Source organism: Rattus norvegicus, chromosome X, assembly GCF_036323735.1.
Source record: "Rattus norvegicus strain BN/NHsdMcwi chromosome X, GRCr8, whole genome shotgun sequence".
Lineage (NCBI taxonomy): Eukaryota > Metazoa > Chordata > Mammalia > Rodentia > Muridae > Rattus > Rattus norvegicus.
In genome coordinates, this window is record NC_086039.1 from 121,436,005 (window position 1) to 121,456,670 (window position 20,666).

Consider the following 20,666-nt stretch of genomic DNA (forward strand, 5'->3'; position numbering starts at 1 on the left):
GGCACTAAATCCTGCCCTTGACACTCATCATTTAGAGATTTTAGAAGTGTTTTTGGAGGATGGAAGATTATATTTGTGTGTGTGTGTGTGTGTGTGTGTGTGTGTGTGTGTGTGTGTGCGTGTGTGTGTGTGTGTGTGTGTGCGCACGCGCGCGCGCACACACAATCACGGCACGCATGTGTTCTAGACAAATGTGAGGAAGCTCAGCTTGAAATGGTAAGTCTCACAGTTTTTACCAGCACTTCTCAAAGCTTGACATTTGTACTAAAGTCCAGTGTCCTGTCCCCGCCACTCTCCCTGTCCATCCCCACTCGCCCGGTAGCCCTGAGGAAGATGATGAGCCTTCTAATCTTTCTACCTAGCCAGCAGGCCCTGCAATTCAGCCCAAACTCCTGTAAAGACAGAATGTGAAACCACGCGATGTACTATGTATGCATGCTTAACTTTCTGTGTAAGCCCATAGAGCCTGCCAGTTAAACCCATTTTCGGAATATTGGGTCTATGCCAAGGTTCAGGGACACAATCACGTCCCCTAGACCACTGTGTATTTTTCACACATTTCTCATTGTTTACAGAGCTATTCGGGGGAATCTACTGTTACTTCCGGTTATGAGGCTCACTTCCCTCGGAAGTTACTTCACCAAGGCAAAGGGACCCTCCAAGTTGCAACTTGGAAGGCTCCACCTATAGCTTACTTGTCCCCTCCTTACAAGCACATCACTCTCAGTGCAGCTCGCAAGTGTTCATAGTTTTATTCCTCAGAGGCTCAACCAAGAGCAACTGTCAATCAAGCCCGGAAGCCAGGAAGGGGCGCCCTGATTGGATAAAATCACCTCGGGTACTTCCCCCCCCACCCCCCGAGGCTACAAAAGAGTCCTTCCTGGTCTAGTAGCTCTCTCCTCCCGGAACTCTAGGGGGCTCCAGCTCAGAATCTGAAGAAGCTCAAGGGACTGCGGAGCTCAAGCGCCTTTGATGGGATCCAGGTCATGGAGCATGAAAACACCAACTACCCACCCCATGTGGGACCTGAGGAGGAAAAGCAAAAGGGTCAGTACATGCTGGGATTGGTGGGTTGGCCACATCCATGAGGAAAGGAGACTGCCAGGACAGGCTCTGTGTGCTGCAGGCTTTGCGTGCCTTAACGTCATGGCGGCTTTGCAGCCACGCTAGGTCCAGTCACGTGATCTTTGTCTGTTTCCTCCCTTTCAGGTGCGAAAGCACAGATGATCTTGCCCGCTGGAGAGGGAAGAAATGGGGAAGAGAGTGAACGGTCGTCCCCTGGGCAGGAGGCTTCAGCAACAAAATGGGGAGAAGTAGAAGAACTGGGAGAAAGGGACAGAACGGGGAGTGATGGAGAAAATCTTTCTGCTGTAGGAACTTCAGGCATCAGGAATGACTGGGACAAAGAGGGTGCCAGCAGCAGTAGGCAGAAGAATGAGAGTCGGCCTCAGAAGCCAGTCCCTGAGTGTAGGTGGGGCATGGAGGATGTACAGCCAGTGCCAGTACTGATTCCCCGTGTACAACGGATACAACTTGTGCAATCCCGGGTACAGTCGGTGCCCCTAAAGGTACCTGTTGTACGGCCTGTGCCCATTCCTGCGCTCAGTGTACAGCCTATACCAATCAGTGTGCCCAAGGTCCAGCCTATGCCCATTACTGTGCCCCAAGTACAGGCTATACCACCTGCTGTGCCCCCAGCACAGCCTGTGCCAACCACTGTGTCCCAGGACCCCACTGGGCCCATTCCTGAGCCCCATGTACAACCTGTGCCAGTTACTGCTCCCCCACCACAGCCTGTGCCACTTACTACTCCCCCACCACAGCCTGTGCCAGTTACTGCTCCCCCACCACAGGGTATGTCAATCAGAGTGCCCCATGTACAGCCTGTGCCAGTTACTGCTCCCCCATCACAGGCTATGCCAATCAGAGTGCCCCATGTACAGCCTGTGCCAGTTACTACTCCCCCATCACAGGCTATGCCTATCCGAGTGCCCCATGTACAGCCTGTGCCAGTTTCTGCTCCTCTATCACAGGCTATGCCTATCCGAGTGCCCCATGTACAGCCTGTGCCAGTTTCTGCTCCTCTATCACAGGCTATGCCTATCCGAGTGCCCCATGTACAGCCTGTGCCAGTTTCTGCTCCCGCACCACAGACTATGCCTATACGAGTGCCCCATGTACAGCCTGTGCCAGTTACTGCTCCCCCATCACAGGCTATGCCAATCAGACTGCCCCAGGTACATCCTGTGACATTTACTGCTCCCCCCCAACAGACTATGCCAATAACAGTGCCCCATGTACAGCCTGTGCCAGTTACTGCTCCCCCACCACAGACTATGCCAATCAGAGTGCCCCATGTACAGCCTGTGCCAGTTACTGCTCCCCCACCACAGACTATGCCAATCAGAGTGCCCCATGTACAGTCTGTGTCACTTATTGCTCCCCCATCACAGCCTGTGCCAGTTACTGCTCCCCCACCACAGATTATGCCAATTAGAGTGCCCCATGTACAGCCTGTGCCAATTACTGCTGCCCCATCACAGGCTATGCCCATCAGAGTACCCCATGTACAGCCTGTGCCAGTTACTGCTCCCCCACCACAGGGTATGCCCATCAGAGTACCCCATGTACAGCCTGTGCCAGTTACTGCTGCCCCATCACAGGCTATGCCCATCAGAGTAACCCATGCACAGCCTGTGCCAGTTTCTGCTCCTATATCACAGACTATGCCAGTCAGAGTGCCCCATGTACAGCCTTTGCCACGTACTGCTCCTCTATCACAGGCTATACCAATTAGAGTGCCCCATGTACAGCCTGTGCCAGTTACTGCTCCCCTATCACAGGCTATGGCACTTACTGCTCCCCCATCACAGGCTATGCCAATCACAGTGCCTCATGTACAGCCTGTGCCCATTTCTCTGCCTCATGTACGGCCCATGCCCATTCCTTGGCATTATGTACAGCCTATGCCAAATTCTGTGCCCCATGTACAGCCTATGCCACTCACTGTGCCTCATGCACGTCATATGCCTGTGCCTGTGCCCCATGTACACCCCATGCCTGTTACAGTGCTCCATGTACAGCCTATGCCTTTTCCTGTGCCCCAGGCACTGTCTATGCCTTTTCCTGTGCCCCAGGTACAGTCTATGCCAGTCACTGTGCCTCGCACACAGCGTATGCATTGGCCTGTGCCGCATGTACAGCCATTGCCTCTTCCTGTACCACAGCCACAATCTATGTCTCTCACTGTGCCTACCGTACAGCCTATGACAGTCACTGTACCTCATACCCATCGTATGCCAGTGCCTCAAGTACACCCCATGCCTGTTACAGTGCCCCCTGTACAGACATTGCCTCCTCCTGTGACAAAGGCAGAGTCTATGGCTGTTACCTTGCCCCCTGTAAAACCTATGCCAGTCACTGTGCCTCACACACAGCGTATACGTGGGCTTGTGCCCCGTGTACAGACATTGCCTCCTCCTGTGACACAGTCAGAGTCTATGGCTGATACTGTGTCCCCCCTACAGCCTATGCCAGTCACTGTGCCTCATGCACAGCGTATACGTGGGCCTGTGCCCTGTGTACAGACATTGCCTAATTCTGTGCCACAGTCAGAGTCTATGGCTGTTACTGTGCCCACTGCACAGACTATGCCACCCACTGTGCCTCACAAAGAGCGTATGCCTGGGCCAGGGCCCCATGTACAGTCATTGCTTCCTCCTGTGCCCCACGAACATCCTATGCCATTCACTGTGCACCAAGCACAGCCTATGCCAGTATCTGTGTCCAATGCACAGCATATACCAGCTAAGGAGTCTAGCACACCACATGTGCCAGTGCCCCGTGAACAGACTTCACCAGTCGGGATGAACTGTGTACGGCCCATACCAAATGCAGCACCTCCCATAAGGCCGGTGGCAGTTTCGGCGACCACTGTACAGCCTGAGCCAGTGCTGGTGCCTCGCCGCCATCTCCATGACAGATTTACAGACCCAGAGCTGCAGGAGCTGGAACGCGTTTTCCAGAGGAATCACTATCTCAGTGCTGAAGAAAGGTAAGCACATGGTGTGGCTTCAGTTCTCTGAGGAGGGAGCAAGCTGTTACAGAGAAGCCTCTGACTCTCTGGTAGCTGTCCTTCTCTTCATTCATTAGAAACTTCAAATTACATTTGAAGTGACTTTGTGGGGTTGTGGACGGTTTCTTCTTGGAGTAGGGGAGCTGTGGCTAACATTTGGAGGTCAGAGGACAGCTTGAAGGACTTGGCTCTCTCCTTCCAGGCTGTGTGTCCTGAGCTTGGAAATCAGTTCAGCAGGCTTGCCTCCAGCAAGAAGGTTTAGTCTGCCTCCATTTTGCCTTCTAGAACTAAGGCTAAAACTAAGAGAAGTGATCCAGCCTGCCAGACCCCAGGCTTGCTGTCCTAGGGTTCTGGGAAGGGACTGGGAGCTATGCAGAAGGCAGTGAAGCCCTTCTCTGTGGTATCTACTTGGAGCAAGTTAAAAACTTTGTCACTGTCTGCTGATCTAAGTAAGGTCCTGTTAGGACAGCCTCGGGACCCTGAGGTGTGGTAGGGATGAGATGGGTGACAGTCAGTCAATGTGCTGATACATTTAATATCCTGTGTATTCCTTGTATAAACATGTCGGCAGCACCTTTCTCTTTACTGCCGTTTTTAGTGTTTTATGACAATTTAGTGCTCTGCGCAAAGAGAACTGTCCATAAAGATAAGCCCGTGTTGGGCACAGGCCTCTGCCTGTAATCTCATCACTGAGAAGGCCAAGCTTGGGCTAAGGTGGTGAGCTCCAGGAGGCCTGAGCTGCAGACAAGAAGCCTAAGGCAACACAGAAAATTAATCTGTTCATCAATCCAGCCATGTCTGTACCCCACCTCTTGAAGGTGGAGGAAGGGAGGTCATTCATGGTCATTCCTAGTTTATGTAACTAAAACAGCCCACTCTCCAGGAGGTTCTTTCTGCTGCTGGTTTAGGCCTAGTTTTTGTTTTGTGTCTCTTTCCATCTGATGGTGTTCTGCAGGGTCTCCCAGCTGTAGCAGGGGTAGCCTGGAACTTGCAGAGAACCCTTGTTTATGTCTCCCTCCTGCTGGGAACTCACAACTGTGTGGCCAGCACCTAGAGATTTTGTAACATTTCTTTTGTGTGTGGTGTGATTTATCATTTCATTAATCGGGACTCTTGAGGTGGCTCAGGACATAAAAGGTCATGAAGGCCTGGGACCCAGAGATAACCAAGTCCTTCAAGGCTTGCTCTGACCTTCACGAGTATACTGTGGCCACAAGCTGCAGCACAAATGCACATGCGAGCTCGCCCTCCCACAGTAAATGAAGCAGGGTAACATGCAGTTTTCCCGATCATCAGCACCCTGGACTTCTTTATGTGCACTGACTGTTAGGAGTCCTCGTATGAGTTCCCGGAAGCAATCCTCTTTCATTTGAGTTCATCCTTCCATCTTTAAGAGGGCCTCACACAGGTTTCTCACCTGTGCATTTGGTCCGTAGTTCTTGCTCTGTACTGCGCTCGTCGGACACAGCTTTAAGCTCCACCACAGCCAGTGCTACTGCATTTCTTCAGACTGGTTTATGCCTGCGTTCCTGTTTTCAAGTGTTTTACTAGATATGTGCTTAGGCTTTTGTGTCTACTGATAGCGCCTTGCTAACGAACTAAACTCACCTGCAGAAATTGAGTGTCCTAGAGGGTTGGACATTGAGACAAATATTTTCATAAATGTAAAGTGTCTTTTACATCCTTTACCGCATCTGTGGTACTAAATAATGAACATCTGCCTTTTCCCTCATTTCAGAAAAGAGCTGGCAAGGGTGATGGGCGTGAGTGAGGCCAAAGTGCAGGTGAGTAAGACACAAAAAGGTGACAACACTGTCATTAAAGAACTTTCTTCATGTCTCTGATATAGTTGTCCTGTTACTGAAGGTATAGTGTTCCTTTCGTCTTACCGTACCTATTTTTTTATATTTCTTTTAAAGTCAGTCTCTCTCTCTCTCTCTCTCTCTCTCTCTCTCTCTCTCTCTCCCCCTCCGTGTGTGTGTGTGTCTGTGTTTGTGTGTGTGTGTGTGTGTGTGTGTGTGCGTGTGCCACATTTCTGTGTGTGCCTGTGGCTGTCAGAGGATTCTGGGTGTTCATAGTTGGAGTCATAGATCATAGTGACCAGGAAGCATGGTTTCTGGGAATGGATTTCAGACTCTTTGGAGTCATGGGTGCTGGTAATCTTTAGGCCATCTCTGCAGGTGCCCCAAAGTAACTTTCTGGAACTCTAGTCTTGTGGGTAGAAAAGAACTTCAGAAAGCTCTCTATGCCTACTGGGCACATTTCACAAGGAATATACCTTACGGGGGTAACTCACAGAAGAGCCCGTCACTGCGAGAGCTGATAAGCCCAAGAGGCACCTGTGGGAATGTGGAAAGGAGACATTCCAAATGCCTGGTCCTGTGGCTAGTGCCTAGTGAAGCCATGAAGATAACCACACCCATCATTATAGTCTCGGGAGTGCATCTGCACTGCCCAAGGGGGTGATAAGTATCTGCAGAGGGCTCCACCGGAGAGACAGAGAAACCAGGTGTGCATTTTGCTGGAGCCAGAAGTCTGGGGGCCTCTCACATTCTAGGCAAGCCCTACACCCTCTACCAGCCCTTCAGCCCCTCACAGAATTAGAACAGTGAGACACCAGGTTCTTCTGAGCAAGACAATATTAATATAAGTTATATTGATATAAATTACAGAGGGCCACTATTGTTACACGATGTGCTTTCTGATTACAGTCCTGCTTACTATTCAGAATAAATCCCTCTTCCCTCTCACTGTAGAGATGGTTTAAGAAGAGGAGAGAACACTTCAGGAGAGAACAAAGTCAGTCAGGTGGTGCTCCTCCTGGGAATACTCCACCTCTCTCTGAAGATGGCGCAGGAGCCCTAGTGTACCACCCTTGACCTAGAGCCACTGGCAGACGCCTGCTTTCTTCCACCAACATGTTATTGCCTCTTTATCCCCTAAGCACTTGTATTTGAAATAAATAGATTCTCTGTTTATTTGCTTCCTGTGTCTTCTGGATTAGTACGGCATGCGTGGCAATTATTGAGAAAATGACATTTAAATAAAAGACAAGGCCTCCTTGTGTGGGGTGATGTTGCTGAGTGACCACAGTAGCCATTTAATGTCCCAGAAGATTGTCACCTGTCACAGTGAGTTTGCATTGACCCATACACTGCTTTTTCCTCTATCATGAACTCTCCCTCCACACCCTGATCATATTGTTCCCCAGATGTGCAAGAAGGACATGCAGAATCCCCAAGAAAAGCCAGCCTTCATCCAGGCAGAGCTGGTTCTAGCCCCACATGGAATTCCATAGGCACCATTGACTCTGAGAGAAACTTTTTGGGACGTTGTTCATTTGTTTGTGTTTGTGTGGTGTGTGTGAGTGTGAGTATGCGTGTGTGTGTGTGCCTGTATGTGTGTGCGCGCGCGTGTGTGTGTGTGTGCCACATATGTGTGTTGCTATGGCTGTTTGTTTTTCGAGTCTGTTTTTCTGGTGTGTTTGAACTGAACAAAGCTATCAGTGGTGCTCAAGAGGGTTTTTTTTTTGTTCTTTTTTTTTTTTTCGGAGCTGGGGACCGAACCCAGGGCCTTGCGCTTCCTAGGCAAGCGCTCTACCACTGAGCTAAATCCCCAACCCCTCAAGAGGGTTTTTGATAGCTACATACAAACTAGAAACATCTGGAAAGAGGGACTCTCCATTGAAAACTGTCTGTATAATTCTGTACACAATGCTGTGTGCATTTTATTCATTACTGATTGACATGAGAGGGAGGCTTTCCCACACTGGGGTGGCCGCCCCTGTGCAGATTGTCCTGAACCATAAAGAATACAGACTGTACAAGTCTCCGGGAGGTGTGCCAGTAAGCGGCGTTTCTTCACGGCCTCTGCTTCAGCACTTGCCTCCAGTTGCGTCCTCCACGTTGGTAAAAGATAGACAGTGAGCTCCAACAGGAACTAGAACCTCTCCTCCCAGATGGCTTTTGGTCATGGTGTTTTGTCAGAGAAAGAGAAAGCAAGGTAAAACTGAAGCGCACTATGGAAGATGGACTCATAGAACCCATCCAAGCATTTGTAAATATTCAATTAGCAAGTGAGGTCATCCCACCTCCAGTTTCGTGTGTGTGTGTGTGTGTGTGTGTGTGTGTGTGTGTGTGTGTTAATTAATTTATTTCCTATTCGTGTTAATTATTTTAAGGTGCACACCTGTGGAGGGCAGAGGATGAATTATAGAGTTCCTCGGTTTGGTCCTTCCACTGTACGAATCCTGGGAATCAAATAGGGATCATCTATCTTGGGCGCAACTGCCATTATCCACTGGACATCTGTCCACCTCATAAAAGACAATATTAAAAAGACATGTGGCGCAGAATAAAGGGATGTATGTGTGTATGTATGTATATGCATATTATATATATGTGTGTGTGTGTGTGTGTATGAACAGTGGTGTCAATGTGTATATATATATGTATATGTACATATATATATTCCATAATGCTGGCTGTATGGTTTTTAATTCCTAGCCCGAGATAGGTTGAGCTAGGGACCTCCCTGCAAGTTCCATGAGCCTTGGCTAAAGAGTTCTATCCTGTATCGACTACTGGAAGAAAAATTAAACGTAGGCCTAAATTCCCAGGACTTAGAGTCTCTTGGAGACAGAGCTGAGTATGGCCCTGTGTCTCTGGTCTGCCTGCTTCTCCCTGCCAAGGACTGTGCTTACAACTGTGTACCAGGATAGCCAACCTCGTTTACATGCATTTTTAAATTCTTTAAAGACAGAAACCTAATAAATTTATATGTAGTGTGTTTGAATGTGTGCTTGCAGAAAGAGCACCTGTAACGGCACATTTTGAGCCTCAGTTGTCTCTAGTTTATTAGTTCTTTTGGTTCATGCATTCTGGTTATCATTCTGCTCTCTGAAGTCTCCTTAGTTCCCCATTATTGCCCTCTCTCAGCCTCTCACATTACTGCCTCTTTTCTTCAATTTTTCCTGTTAGAGATACACAGGCCTGAATGCATGAATGTATACATATGGCCTGCAGAGCCCGTTTTTGGCTGTGTGTGTATGCATATATGGTTTCATGCCTGCCCGTTTGCTTTGAACAAGCAATTAGACGGCTCATCCCTGGGAGAGGCCAATCTCCCCATATCTGCAGTCACTATTTGTTTATGGTTGCCCATCTAGGAAAACCGTAAAGCCCAGGCCAACACTCCCAGTACACAGTGGGTCTCCTCCAATTGAGACTTCACCCTCTCCTCACTAGCTTTCCAACTGAGTTGAGCATTGTTCAGGTTTTGTTTATGCTGCCAATTCTGAGAGGGCCTCACTGCACACATCCCGGTATGGGCTCTTAAAATCTTTCGCCTCCCCGTTTCCCCAACATTTCCTGAGCCACGTTGCAGGATCTGTGGGGTCAAGGTATTCACTGGGGCTGGGCTCCCCATGGCCCTTTGTTCTCTGCACCTTGTCCAGTTGTGGTCTCGGTGATGGTCTCCATTTACTTCAGAGACACGACTCTTGCATGGGGAGTGGTAATTGTAGCTTTAGTTCTTTCAACCCTTATTTTTAATAATGTTTCTTAAATGCTTTATCCTCCGTTTTAGCCTACCACCCACCAGAGGTAGTGGAGAAGAAAGGATACGGGGAAGTGGACCTGTTTAGAAAAGGTTCTCAGGAGCACCTCGTATCTGTGTTGTCTGGAAATCAGCAGTTCAGTTCGCAGGTCACTTATGGCAGCTTGAGCCACGCCCAAAAATTTCAGGGATACAGCAGCAGTCCAGTTTGGTAGAGTCAAGATAGCAAACAGGAATCAGCAGGGGTGGCATTGCCTAGCAGAGACAGCCAGGCCTCGGCCTCCACACGTGTCAGCAGGAGGCAACAGCAGTGAAGTCAGGAGAAGTCTTTTCTTTGTGCCTCTTTCAGTGAAGCAAAGATCAGGGAAGAGGACAGTCCCACAGGAATCGCACAGTTAACCCTATAAGCAAGACTAGCTCGGCCTCCATCACTGTCCCTCGATACTTTTTTATGCTTCCTCCAAACATCATGTGTCCTCCATGGGTACTGCCTCAGCATGTGTCTTCACTCTGCACGTGTCTTCACTCTGCACGTGTGTGTCTTCACTCTGCACGTGTCTTCACTCTGCACGTGTCTTCACTCTGCACGTGTGTGTCTTCACTGTGCACGTGTCTTCACTGTGCACGTGTCTTCACTGTGCACGTGTCTTCACTGTGCACGTGTCTTCACTCTGCACGTGTCTTCACTGTGCACGTGTCTTCACTGTGCACGTGTGTGTCTTCACTGTGCACGTGTCTTCACTGTGCACGTGTCTTCACTCTGCACGTGTCTTCACTCTGCACGTGTCTTCACTCGGCATGTGTGTGTCTTCACTCTGCACGTGTCTTCACTCTGCGCGCGTCTTCACTCTGCACGTGTCTTCACTCGGCATGTGTGTGTCTTCACTCTGCGCGCTTCTTCACTCTGCACGCGTCTTCACTCTGCACGCGTCTTCACTCTGCATGTGTATTGCCTCAGCACACATCTTGTGTCATCTGACATCACTCCATCAATCAGCCTAAGTCTGTGGAGGCATCAAGAAACTGCAGCACATCAACAGAAGTTTTTATAATGTGTGTGTGTGTGTGTGTGTGTGTGTGTGTGTGTGTGTGTTTGTGTTTCTCTCTATGGAGTCCTGACAAATGGAGCTCCACTATGCAATGTAAGCCGTACCAATACATGCCTGTGTTTAGCAAACAATCATGTGTCCTTTCAGGTGCTTGCTTCAGCAGAACATCCTCTCTCCTGTGTCTGCTTCAGCTAAATGTTCCTTCATGAGTGTGCCTTAGTCTTTCACCTGTGTCCACTTCAGGAAAACACTGTCACATGTTTGCCCCAGCCAAACACCATCCAATACAAGTGACTTTCCAAAGATCCCTTAAGTTTTCACTTCAGATAATCACACTTATCTAAGGATATAAGGGTAAGATTTCTAATGTAGTTCTGAATTATGCGGGTCTATCAAAGTGGCAGTAGTGTATTCTCTTCCACGATCCATGACCTCAGGGGCCCTGGGGTGTCAGCCCGGATTGTAGGACTGGGGATGGTTTCCCTTTGGTTGAGGGCACAATAAAAGGCCAAGGAGACAGCTGATGGCCTTCACTAATATGTGTTGATTCTTACACCCCTGTGCATATTTCACACTGGTCATTGTTGTGATTCAGACCCAGTGTCATCCTTGGGTAGCACTGTTAATTGCTTTTCTCCCTCGGCAGGGTGCGTAACATTTTCTCATAGCATGGAAGCTAGACGCACAGGAGGATATTTTCAGGAGATGTCCAGCTGCTGTGTCATGTCTTCAGAAATAGGGGTCACCTATAGGGGCATCCAAGGGCAAGATCGATCGTCAGTGTTTTGGGAGTCACTTGGACTGCCCTGAGCACCCATTCTAAAGGAGATTTCTTGGGCCCAGTGCCCTTTGATGATTTTGTACCATGCATTTTGATCATATTCACCCCCACATTCTTCAGCAATTCCTCTCAGAGCCATTTATCCCCCTCTGCACCCCATTTGGTGTCCCTTAATTTTTTTGTGAACCTCCTCATGTCCTACTGGTGCTGCCCACACCCTTGGTTGTTCAGCCATCCACTGCAGCATGGCCAACCGACCCAGGACTGCAGCTTAAAGGACACTGACTCTCCCTTCCCCAACAGCTATCAATTGTGAAGGCTTGTCAGCCGCTGTTGGACTTCATGCCTAACTCTAAATTTGTTTGCCTGGAGCTTGCACAGACCTTGGGCATGTTATCACCACTGCTGTGAACCTAGATGTTCATGGGTAGTGCTGTCAGGAAACAGGTGCCTCATAGTTATCTACCACCTCCTACTCTTAAACACACACACACACACACACACACACACACACACACACACACACACACACATACACACACACAGAGGGGAGAGAGAGAGAGAGAGAGAGAGAGAGAGAGAGAGAGAGAGAGAGAGAGAGGGAGGCGGGGCCATGTGTGTGCTGCTTCTCACACTGGAGTCCATGCCCACTAGGCGATTCCTGCCAGACCTACCAAGATTGCAAACTTGGCTTAGGTCAAAGCTGTTCATCCTGGACCATCAAATACACTGTGCCAGCTTTTCATGTAAAACTTCCTCATCTGAATGACTGCACAGCTGCTTCAGTGTTTAGCAGGATCCACTGCTGTTGCTCACCACCCACGTTGGGTTTTCTGCACCCACATCGGACACCTACATATGCCTGCGCATACCTGTATAGACTCATGCACGCTCGTGCACATCCCTAAAAATACTTAAACAAAAGAAAACTTCCTGATTAGTAATTAACTGAATTTGTCTCTATTCAGCTCTGGAAAAGTTACATTCAATTCCTATAGGTTCATTCAAGTTTTCCATTTCTGTTTATTTTAGAAAACCTTCCCAAACTTTCACAATTTTCATCATAACATTATATATCCCATGCTTGATCAACTGTAATTGTTAAATACACTTTTATTTTTATCTCATTTGTGAGATATTCCACATATTGATCATGTGACATTGACTGACAAAATATGTATACTTTTATTGCCTTATACATTTACTGTACAGATTCAGAACATGTTTTGAACATGCCATGTTACCTGCATAGAACATTTCATAACCTGCAAAGTATCCAAATAACAAAGTGATGGCTTGTCAAATCAAAATGGCGTTCTCTCTGTGTATTTGCCGTACTGTTCCTCTGTTTGTTTCCTCCCTGTTTCTCCCTGCCTTTCTGTCTCTTCCTCTCTGCTTCTTGTCGTTGCTCCTGGTGATTGGGATTTATATATTTGTTTGATCTTTTTCTGAGACAGGATCTCATGTAGCCCGCGGTAGCCTGTGGCTTTCTACATATCTATAGAGGACTTTTGTTTTGCGCTTTACTGGCCTGTAAGTTGCTCAGCCTACTGTTAGCAAGCCCACACCTCTGCTCCTGTATGTAACTCCAGTTAAATCAGTTGTACCATTGAACTAGACTTGAATAATAATTACGTGGTTTTAGCCATGTACTCCAACACTGAACATACCCTGTCCGTTTCTGTCTGCCCAAGGTACCTGAACACTTAGAAAACAGCTTGTGCCATGTGGTTTATTTCTTTAGTGACCCTGCTGCATTCACAGTGATGAGACAGTGTCCCAAACCGCCTGCTGCCAGGTAGGAAAGACAAGGCAGGCTGAGGAGATAGCTCATTTAGTAAAGTGTACAAGCATGAAGAGCTGAGTTCGATTCCTATACCCACATCAACTGCAAGCATTCTTATGCTCATTTATCATCTCAGCACTGATGAGATCAAGGTCTACAAGTTCCTAGGCCTTGCTGATCAGTGCTAGTCTAGCCTCATTTGTGACCTCTCAAAGGTTATGGCCAGAGTTCCTAAAGATGTGCCTGCATATACACATGTCCATACACATGAACACATGCACACACATGGATCTATACATAATCACCCTTTTAAGATACCATGTAGATAAAAGGTGACTCTTAACACATTCACTTAGTCATATAAAGTCTTAGGAAGGATTTTACAACATAGGCTCAAGGGAATCCCAGCACATAACTGGTCATGCTAATAGGTTGTAAGGCATCTTAACGGTATTTAGCAATGCTAGACAATGTAAATTGCCCCAGTGCCTCAGCAGATGTGAGTTCCTGTGCTTGGTCTTCTGAGCAGTCAGCAGCCTCTGTATATGTATACCCTTTTCTATATCTTACAGCTGGAGACCCTGGATGGTGCCTAGGCTCCAACTTCTGTCTTTGTGAATGTTCAGAGGCAGAGGACTCCTATGTGATCATATTTCCTTTAATTCTGTCAGGTACTCGCTTCCAGATGTAGAGAAGCAGACCAAGAGGTGATCACCAACCCCTGAGCTCCTGGGTTCTGTTCTTATTCCCTGAAAATTTGTTGTAACAGTTCAGCATATTCCCTTCTCTGGGAAGATACTTCACCAAGGCCAGAGTAATCAGCGGGCCTGCATCTTAGAAGCCCAATTTTACACCCCCACATTCCCACGGGTTGTGTCCACCACATTCCCACGGGTTGTGCCCTTCTTGAAAGCACGCTCTGCTCATCGCAACCCCAAACTGCTGTCACTGGTTTTATCTGAACACACTCAACCCACAGTAAATAGCACTAAGAAGGCAGGCAAGAGAGGATGGCTGTGACTGACTAGATACATTGTAACCTGGACCAGGCCAGAAGAGAACACTTCCAGGTCATGGGTCGATGCTTTTGTTCTTAAGCTTAATGTTTAAGCCCAGAATTTCCAGAAGTAGGAGCACCATCAACAGCATCCAAGCTATGGAACCTCAAGAAGTCACCCAGTATTCTCATCTGAGAGATGATCAAATTAAAGAAAGCAATGGTGAGTATATGGATGGGACATGTACTTTAATTACCTCTGTCATTTTACAGACTAAAATGGACAGATACTTGCCGGCTCAGTCTGCAACCCTTCCTTGTCTCTCCCCACTCACCCTGGACTCTGATTCCCTGGTCATTTCTCTCCTTGTTTCCTCCTTCAGAAGCAGCTGCGTGGATAGTTTTACAGGATATAAAGGAGAGAGAGGAGAAAGAAGTTGTACAGGGCTACCCTATGTTGGACACCACAGCTACAGAAGGAGAAGGTGCAAATGAAGAAGAATCCAGAGATGAAATAACTCCTGCTGGCAGTTCAGCCTCAGCCTCTGTAGATGACAGAAGCCAGGATGGCGGGACCAGCAGCAATGACCAGGATAAAGGCCAACAAAAGGAGCCAATCCCTGGGAGCACAAAAGGCCATCAGGCTTCCCCACGTCTACCAGGCCAGCTGTCCCGCAACCGCCACAGGTTCACCGAGTTCCAGCTCCAGGAGCTGGAGCGCATTTTCGAACGTAATCACTATCCTAGTGCTGCAGCCCGGTAAGAACATTGTCTGGCTTGTGAATGCTCCGGAGAGGCATTTGGATCTTTTCTTCCCCTCCCAAAATAGAATCTACCTGCACACCATTGGCTCCCACACTCTATTCTTTTGCACTTGGGTTCTGGGGTGAGGTGGGGGAAGGCTAACAGGAATGAAGATATTTCCCTGCAGTATTTAAATGAATCAAAGTAAGGTTTGAACAGGGGTGTAAAGTCTGAAAATGGCTGAGGAAATACAGGGTGGTCTTTATTTAAAATGGAACTGTACATTGTGTAGTTTTGGCATCACATTATATTTTTATAAGTGTGTCGGAACATTTTTCTTAATTACTGCTTGGATTGTTAACTGCTGATTAGTTTGCAGGATGGGGGAGGGTGTATTCTTCTCCTTAAAATTTCTACTCAAGAAAAGCAAAACTGTTCCTAAAAGCAAGATAAAGCTCTGGGCATAATGACTTGTAGCCTGAGCAATAGGCTCAGTGCAAATTCCAGGACATCTTGCTCTATAGCCTGATCAACCAACCAACCAACCAACCAATCAAAGCCATTGGTGGTAGTCTTTGTTTGTATTCACAGCACTTGGGCACATGGGAGGTGGCAGAATGAGGATAGAAAGTTCAAGGTCATCGTCAGCTACATAGCTCCAAAAGGCTTGTGCCACAGGACACCTCAAACAAAAACAAGCCTTTCAGGAGCTGGGATAACAAGAGGCCAACACCACTACCTTATTTTTCGTCTCTCCTCCCCTCCTGCCCTCGCCCTTTTCTTCCTCCTCCCTTCTCCTACTTCACCCTTCACCTTCCTCCCTCCCCACCCTCCCCCTTGTTTTCTCCCTGCCTTTGCTGATAGAGGAACTCACTGTACAGCCCAGATTTGCCTGGAACTTTCAGTAAGCCTCTTGGCTCAGCCTTCCTCCTCTTTCTAGCAATACAGACCTGTGATGCCAGGCTTGTGAGAGCTTTCAACATTGTTTTGTGCCTGCTGTGGTTTTATTATTTTGTGCTTTAGTATTTAGTATCCAATCAGTAGGTTGGATGTTTTTTGCATGGTAATTAAATGTTAGAAATGCCCATGTGTTTTCTATTAATTCATTTTCTTCTATTGTTTCTTTCCAGCTCAACAAAGTTTGTAAAACCTTCTTTCCTCTGTGTATTTTGGTTCACAGCTTTTTGTTCTCTTTTCTTTCTGTGGGCCGAGTCCCAGGCATCACTATGTGCTTATGTCAGTAACATTTCATGTGACGTTTTCTGTTTCACTCATTTTCAAATTGTATCTGGGTGTCTTAGTGACATATTCAGTTTTTCACATTTCTATCTATAGTAGATAGAAAAGATAATTGTTGGTAGAAATATCTTTTAAAAGTTTCAAAATCCTCAAGGTGAATGTCACAGAAGGGAAATGGAGCCAAACATTTAAAAACAGATATAAATGCCCTTCGTACTTTTATTTTATCCATCAGGCTAAATACTGAATATTTTCAACTTTTGCCCACAGAAGGGAGCTCGCAAGATGGATAGGTGTGACAGAATCCAGAGTGGAGGTCAGTAACTATAAAAAAGATAGCCTTTCTAGAACTATTCAGGTGGTGAATACCTTTGTCCAATGACTGAAGTTGTATTGTTTGTTGTTTGTTTTTTACTGTTCTATATTTGGGAAATGAAGGTACTTTGTTTTGTTCTGAGGCAGGGTCTCTCTACATTGGCCTGGCTATCCTGAAACTTACTGTGAGACTAGGCTGGCCTCGAACTCACAGAGAACCACCTGCCTCTGCTGGAATTAAAGGCATATGGTACCATGCCCAGCTGGGAAGTGGGTTTTGAATTTTGTGGGGTTTACACAAGGAAAATGGATAAGAAAATTCCACAATACCAAAATGTCTCACTTTCAGGGGGAACATGACTTTCTAAGTGGAAAAAAAGTATATAGTATTGAACCGTATGGAGTTCATGACCCCATGGGGATACAGTCTCAATCTGGATTATAGTTAGTTAAATTTATTAAAGCTGCTGGTAGGACAACAATCTCTGAGCCAAACTTGAGTTTGCCCAGTGAAAATGAGTGAGGAAAAAAATTTTAAAGGGAAACCAAAAGAAGGCCTTGAGTATCTTGCAGAAGCACGCCAAGAACTGTTCTGCTCTGCCAAGATTAGGTAGTCAAGAAAGCCTCAAAATAATCCTTGAATGTCTGCACAGGCCTATTACAGAAGCCAAAAAGTAGTAGTTAGTTATATCATAACAAAATAAATGGTTTTGGCTGTATACTTTGGGGTGGGGGTCACTGAGTCAGGGTTACTGGAAAGTTATCTTCCAGGGACTGGAGTCAGAGACAAATGGTTGGTGGATACCAAGATGGATGCCTAGCACAAAATGGACTTTCTTTAGCCATCACAGAACCTGTTTTATTCCTTGCACATAAGGAGATTCTATTATGTTATGTAATTATGAATAAATTATTAATACATGTTCTAAATTACAAAATACATATTCATTATATGTACAAATAGTTGTACAAATAATATAGCTATGTAGAGGATATATAAATCTTTCACATTAGTGTAGTTTAGGTGTTAATGAATTGTTTTTTAAATAATAAACTACACTAAAACTCATGGAGGGCGTTTATAAACATTCAGGCTTTGGAGTGCTCCTCATGGAATTGCAAGAGAGAAGGTTCTTTCATAGAATGTAAAAATCCTATAAACTTATATGATGGTTCTTTAGTTATGATTCTATTTGGTTCACTAAGGCAACTGCTTTTTCTCTTTCATTATAGAATTGGTTTAAGAGTAGGAGAGCCAAGTACAGGAAATGCCTGAGGATGTAAGTGCTCTGAAGTGCTCCTCATGGTGCTCACTGTAGCTGCACCTTTCCCTAAAGATTGCGGAGGAGAACTAGAGAACCACCTTTGCCCAGAAGCGGATGAGATTTTGCTGCCACCAACCCATTGTTCTAACCACTCCCCCCTCCTATCTTACTCTTATCTCCTCAGCTCTTTTAATTGCAATAAAGTGGTGAAATCTCAATATATTTGCTTCATGAGTCTTTGGGGGGAGTATTAGTATAATATATGTGTAAATTATCAAGAAAATGCCATTTTAAAAAGTATGACAAAGTTCTTTTCCATGGGCGACACCACTGAACATATCACAGGTATATCTCAAGTGTAAAGGTGGGCTTTTTCTGACAACATAGTCTCTTTTATCAACCTCCCCTTCATAATAGATCTGTTTATTTTTTCCAGAAACACTGGAGAAGACAATGTTTAAGTGTGTATATGCAGAGGGGAGAAGGGGAAGTATGTGGGAATCTTACTTTTAGGTACAACACAAAAATTATAAAAGTTAGGCCAACATCCCTTGAAGATGCACTGAAGGAGAAACCATTACCTATTGAGTACATTCAAATTGTTTTGGATGTACAGTCTCAACATATCCACAGTGAACCTATTGTGTGTATGTGCCCAAATACATGTTCGTGTAGGAAGTATACATGGGCTAGAAGGTGTGTGTGCATGCGTTCGTGCATATGTCTGTGCGTGCGTGTGTGTGTTCATGTCAGAGGACCTTGGATGCTGTTCCTCTAGTGCACTTGTCTTTTGAGGTAGGGTCATTCACTGAACAGGAACTCAAGTAATCTAGACTGGGTGGTTGGGAACCTGCCTTTCCCACCTCCCCAGCTCTAGGATTACAAGGACATGCCATTACTTCTGGCTTTTATGCATGGCTTCTGGGGATTGAATTCATGTTTCCATGTGTCCCCACACTTACAAGACAAACGCCTTACCAACTAAACTGTCTCCTCAGCCCCAGTAGACATGATGATCACATGTGAAAGAGATCAGTTCTTATGGCCAGATGGTGAAAACAGGCTTCTTTTGCTGGTGTCAGATTATGTCAGAGCTGAGCAGCAACACGTGCCTGTGACATGAGATGGATTTCTGCCCTCTGCCAAGGCTATAAATTAGACGAGCTTAGGGAGTAATTCAGGTCCTATTTTATGATCCATGACATCAGAAATCATCAGTAGCCCCAGAGGTTCCAGACTCTGCCACCACTAGAGAAAATTAACTTTCTGTTGCCAGCTCCAGACACACCACCTGCTCCTGTCGAAATTCAGGCTCCCTGGGTACCTGCTGGTCTTCCTAGTTGACATTACAGGTGTGGGGATTCTTCTGTTGCCTGAAGGAGCTATAGAATCTATTTGTATTAAACCATTACTTTTCTTCTGCTTTTCTATAAAACTTTCTGAGGATGGGATTCTATGGTTGCCTATTAATATTTTTAACCTCAAAGCAGTACTTTGATTGTGTCAGTCCCAAGTTCGTAATTGTTTTCTCTAGTTACGTTTTAGAAAATGGTCCTATGACCACACATCTCTTGGCTCCTATGGTGAGATACAGTTTTACACTACAACAATATTAAGTTGGTAACATTATAGGGGAGAAATTGTGATTTTTAAGCAACTAGAAGGATGATAGGTAAAAGAATATTCTTAAATATGTAAAGAGTGCTCTAAGCATAGCTCTAAACTAATGTTCACTTCTGATTAAAAGCCCTCAGTATTTGTTTCTACTGGGAGTTTGCTAGTGTTATGGTTTCTTGGGGAAAAGAGTGAAACTGTCTCTTGGCAGGCTTAGTAATGGATGGCTGTGGTCTCAGTGCAAGTCATTGAAATATTTATTTTGTCAAAGTTTTATGATTATCATACCAAATTTTGGAATGTTCTTAAAATCAAGAAGCAAGTTTTTAATTGTGCCCACTGGGAATTCAAGTTTACATTGACTTCAGTTTAAATACATATTTTGCTAGGTTTTAGTACTTAATTTTGTACTCTATCTTTGAGAGTTAAATGTCAGCCCATCTTTATGTCTATTTTGTTGTGAAAACAGATTCTTGCTCTTTGAAATTATTCTCTGGAGCATTGTTGAGTTTTGAGCCTGTCTATGAAGTAAACATACTTATCTCCAGGGTATGGAATTTCTCACATGTTCATTTAGATGACCACATGATCTTACCTTACTGTGCATAACTTTGTTTCTTATTTCAATATATTCTAGTTATTGTTCTCTAATTATCTTTAGAAGGAGCACTGGTGGGACAGCAGACTCAACTGTTACTAAAATAAAACAAGTCTCTTAGCTCATAAAAAGAAAATCACCAAACTTCAGAATAGTTCCTGTGTTTTGTTTACTGAGAGGGGGCTAATGTACCCCATGTTGGCCTTCAATTTTCTTTCTTTCTTTTTTAAAGATTTATTTATTTTATTTATATGAGTACACTGTAGCTGTTTTCAGGCACACCAGAAGAGGGGTTGTGAGCCACCATGTGGTTGCTGGGATTTGAACTCAGGTCCTCTGGAAGAACAGTCAGTGCTCTTAACCACTGAGCCATCTTTAGACAAGGATGACCTTGAACCTCTGATCCTCCTGCTTCCACCTCCGCAGAGTTGGAACTACAGCTTTGCATCATCATGGCCTGTTTTAGAGGTGCTGGGGATCAGACTCATGCCAGACAAGCACAGTCTCACAGCATCATGTCCCCAAGCTTCAGTAAGAAGTAGAGATAGTGCATTATAAGTACTTGGGAAGGTAGAGGCAGCCAGACATCTTTGAGTTTGACAGAGTCTGCATAATGAGTTCAGGTTCAGCCAAGGCCACATAGTGAG

General features: G+C 45.9%; 2 protein-coding genes across 2 annotated transcripts; both read left to right on the forward strand.

Annotated features, from left to right (window-relative positions):
* Positions 1 to 914: 914 nt before the first annotated feature.
* LOC120099169 (keratinocyte proline-rich protein-like) lies at positions 915 to 7,051 on the forward strand. The gene is made up of 4 exons (XM_063280431.1): positions 915 to 1,047; positions 1,210 to 4,054; positions 5,814 to 5,859; positions 6,832 to 7,051. Exons 1-4 carry the CDS (start codon positions 987 to 989, stop codon positions 6,952 to 6,954), a joined length of 3,075 nt encoding a protein of 1,024 aa, XP_063136501.1. The 5' UTR covers positions 915 to 986; the 3' UTR covers positions 6,955 to 7,051.
* A 7,352-nt stretch (positions 7,052 to 14,403) lies between these two features.
* Positions 14,404 to 18,027, forward strand: Rhox8 (reproductive homeobox 8). Its single transcript, NM_001025776.1, has 4 exons — positions 14,404 to 14,467; positions 14,628 to 15,003; positions 16,498 to 16,543; positions 17,776 to 18,027. The coding sequence occupies exons 1-4, from the start codon at positions 14,404 to 14,406 to the stop codon at positions 17,824 to 17,826; spliced, it is 537 nt and encodes a 178-aa protein (NP_001020947.1). The 3' UTR covers positions 17,827 to 18,027.
* The last annotated feature ends 2,639 nt before the right edge of the window (positions 18,028 to 20,666 follow it).

What these genes read in the sequence shown, in the direction of transcription:
- LOC120099169 (XM_063280431.1), top strand. Translation starts at nt 987, where the DNA reads ATGGAGCATGAAAACACCAACTACCCACCCCATGTGGGACCTGAGGAG. An exon ending in TGAGGAGGAAAAGCAAAAGG is followed by an intron (nt 1,048 to 1,209) that starts GTCAGTACATGC and finishes CCTCCCTTTCAG; the next exon opens with GTGCGAAAGCACAGATGATC. An exon ending in TATCTCAGTGCTGAAGAAAG is followed by an intron (nt 4,055 to 5,813) that starts GTAAGCACATGG and finishes CCCTCATTTCAG; the next exon opens with AAAAGAGCTGGCAAGGGTGA.
- Rhox8 (NM_001025776.1), top strand. Translation starts at nt 14,404, where the DNA reads ATGGAACCTCAAGAAGTCACCCAGTATTCTCATCTGAGAGATGATCAA. An exon ending in TCAAATTAAAGAAAGCAATG is followed by an intron (nt 14,468 to 14,627) that starts GTGAGTATATGG and finishes TTCCTCCTTCAG; the next exon opens with AAGCAGCTGCGTGGATAGTT. An exon ending in TATCCTAGTGCTGCAGCCCG is followed by an intron (nt 15,004 to 16,497) that starts GTAAGAACATTG and finishes TTTTGCCCACAG; the next exon opens with AAGGGAGCTCGCAAGATGGA.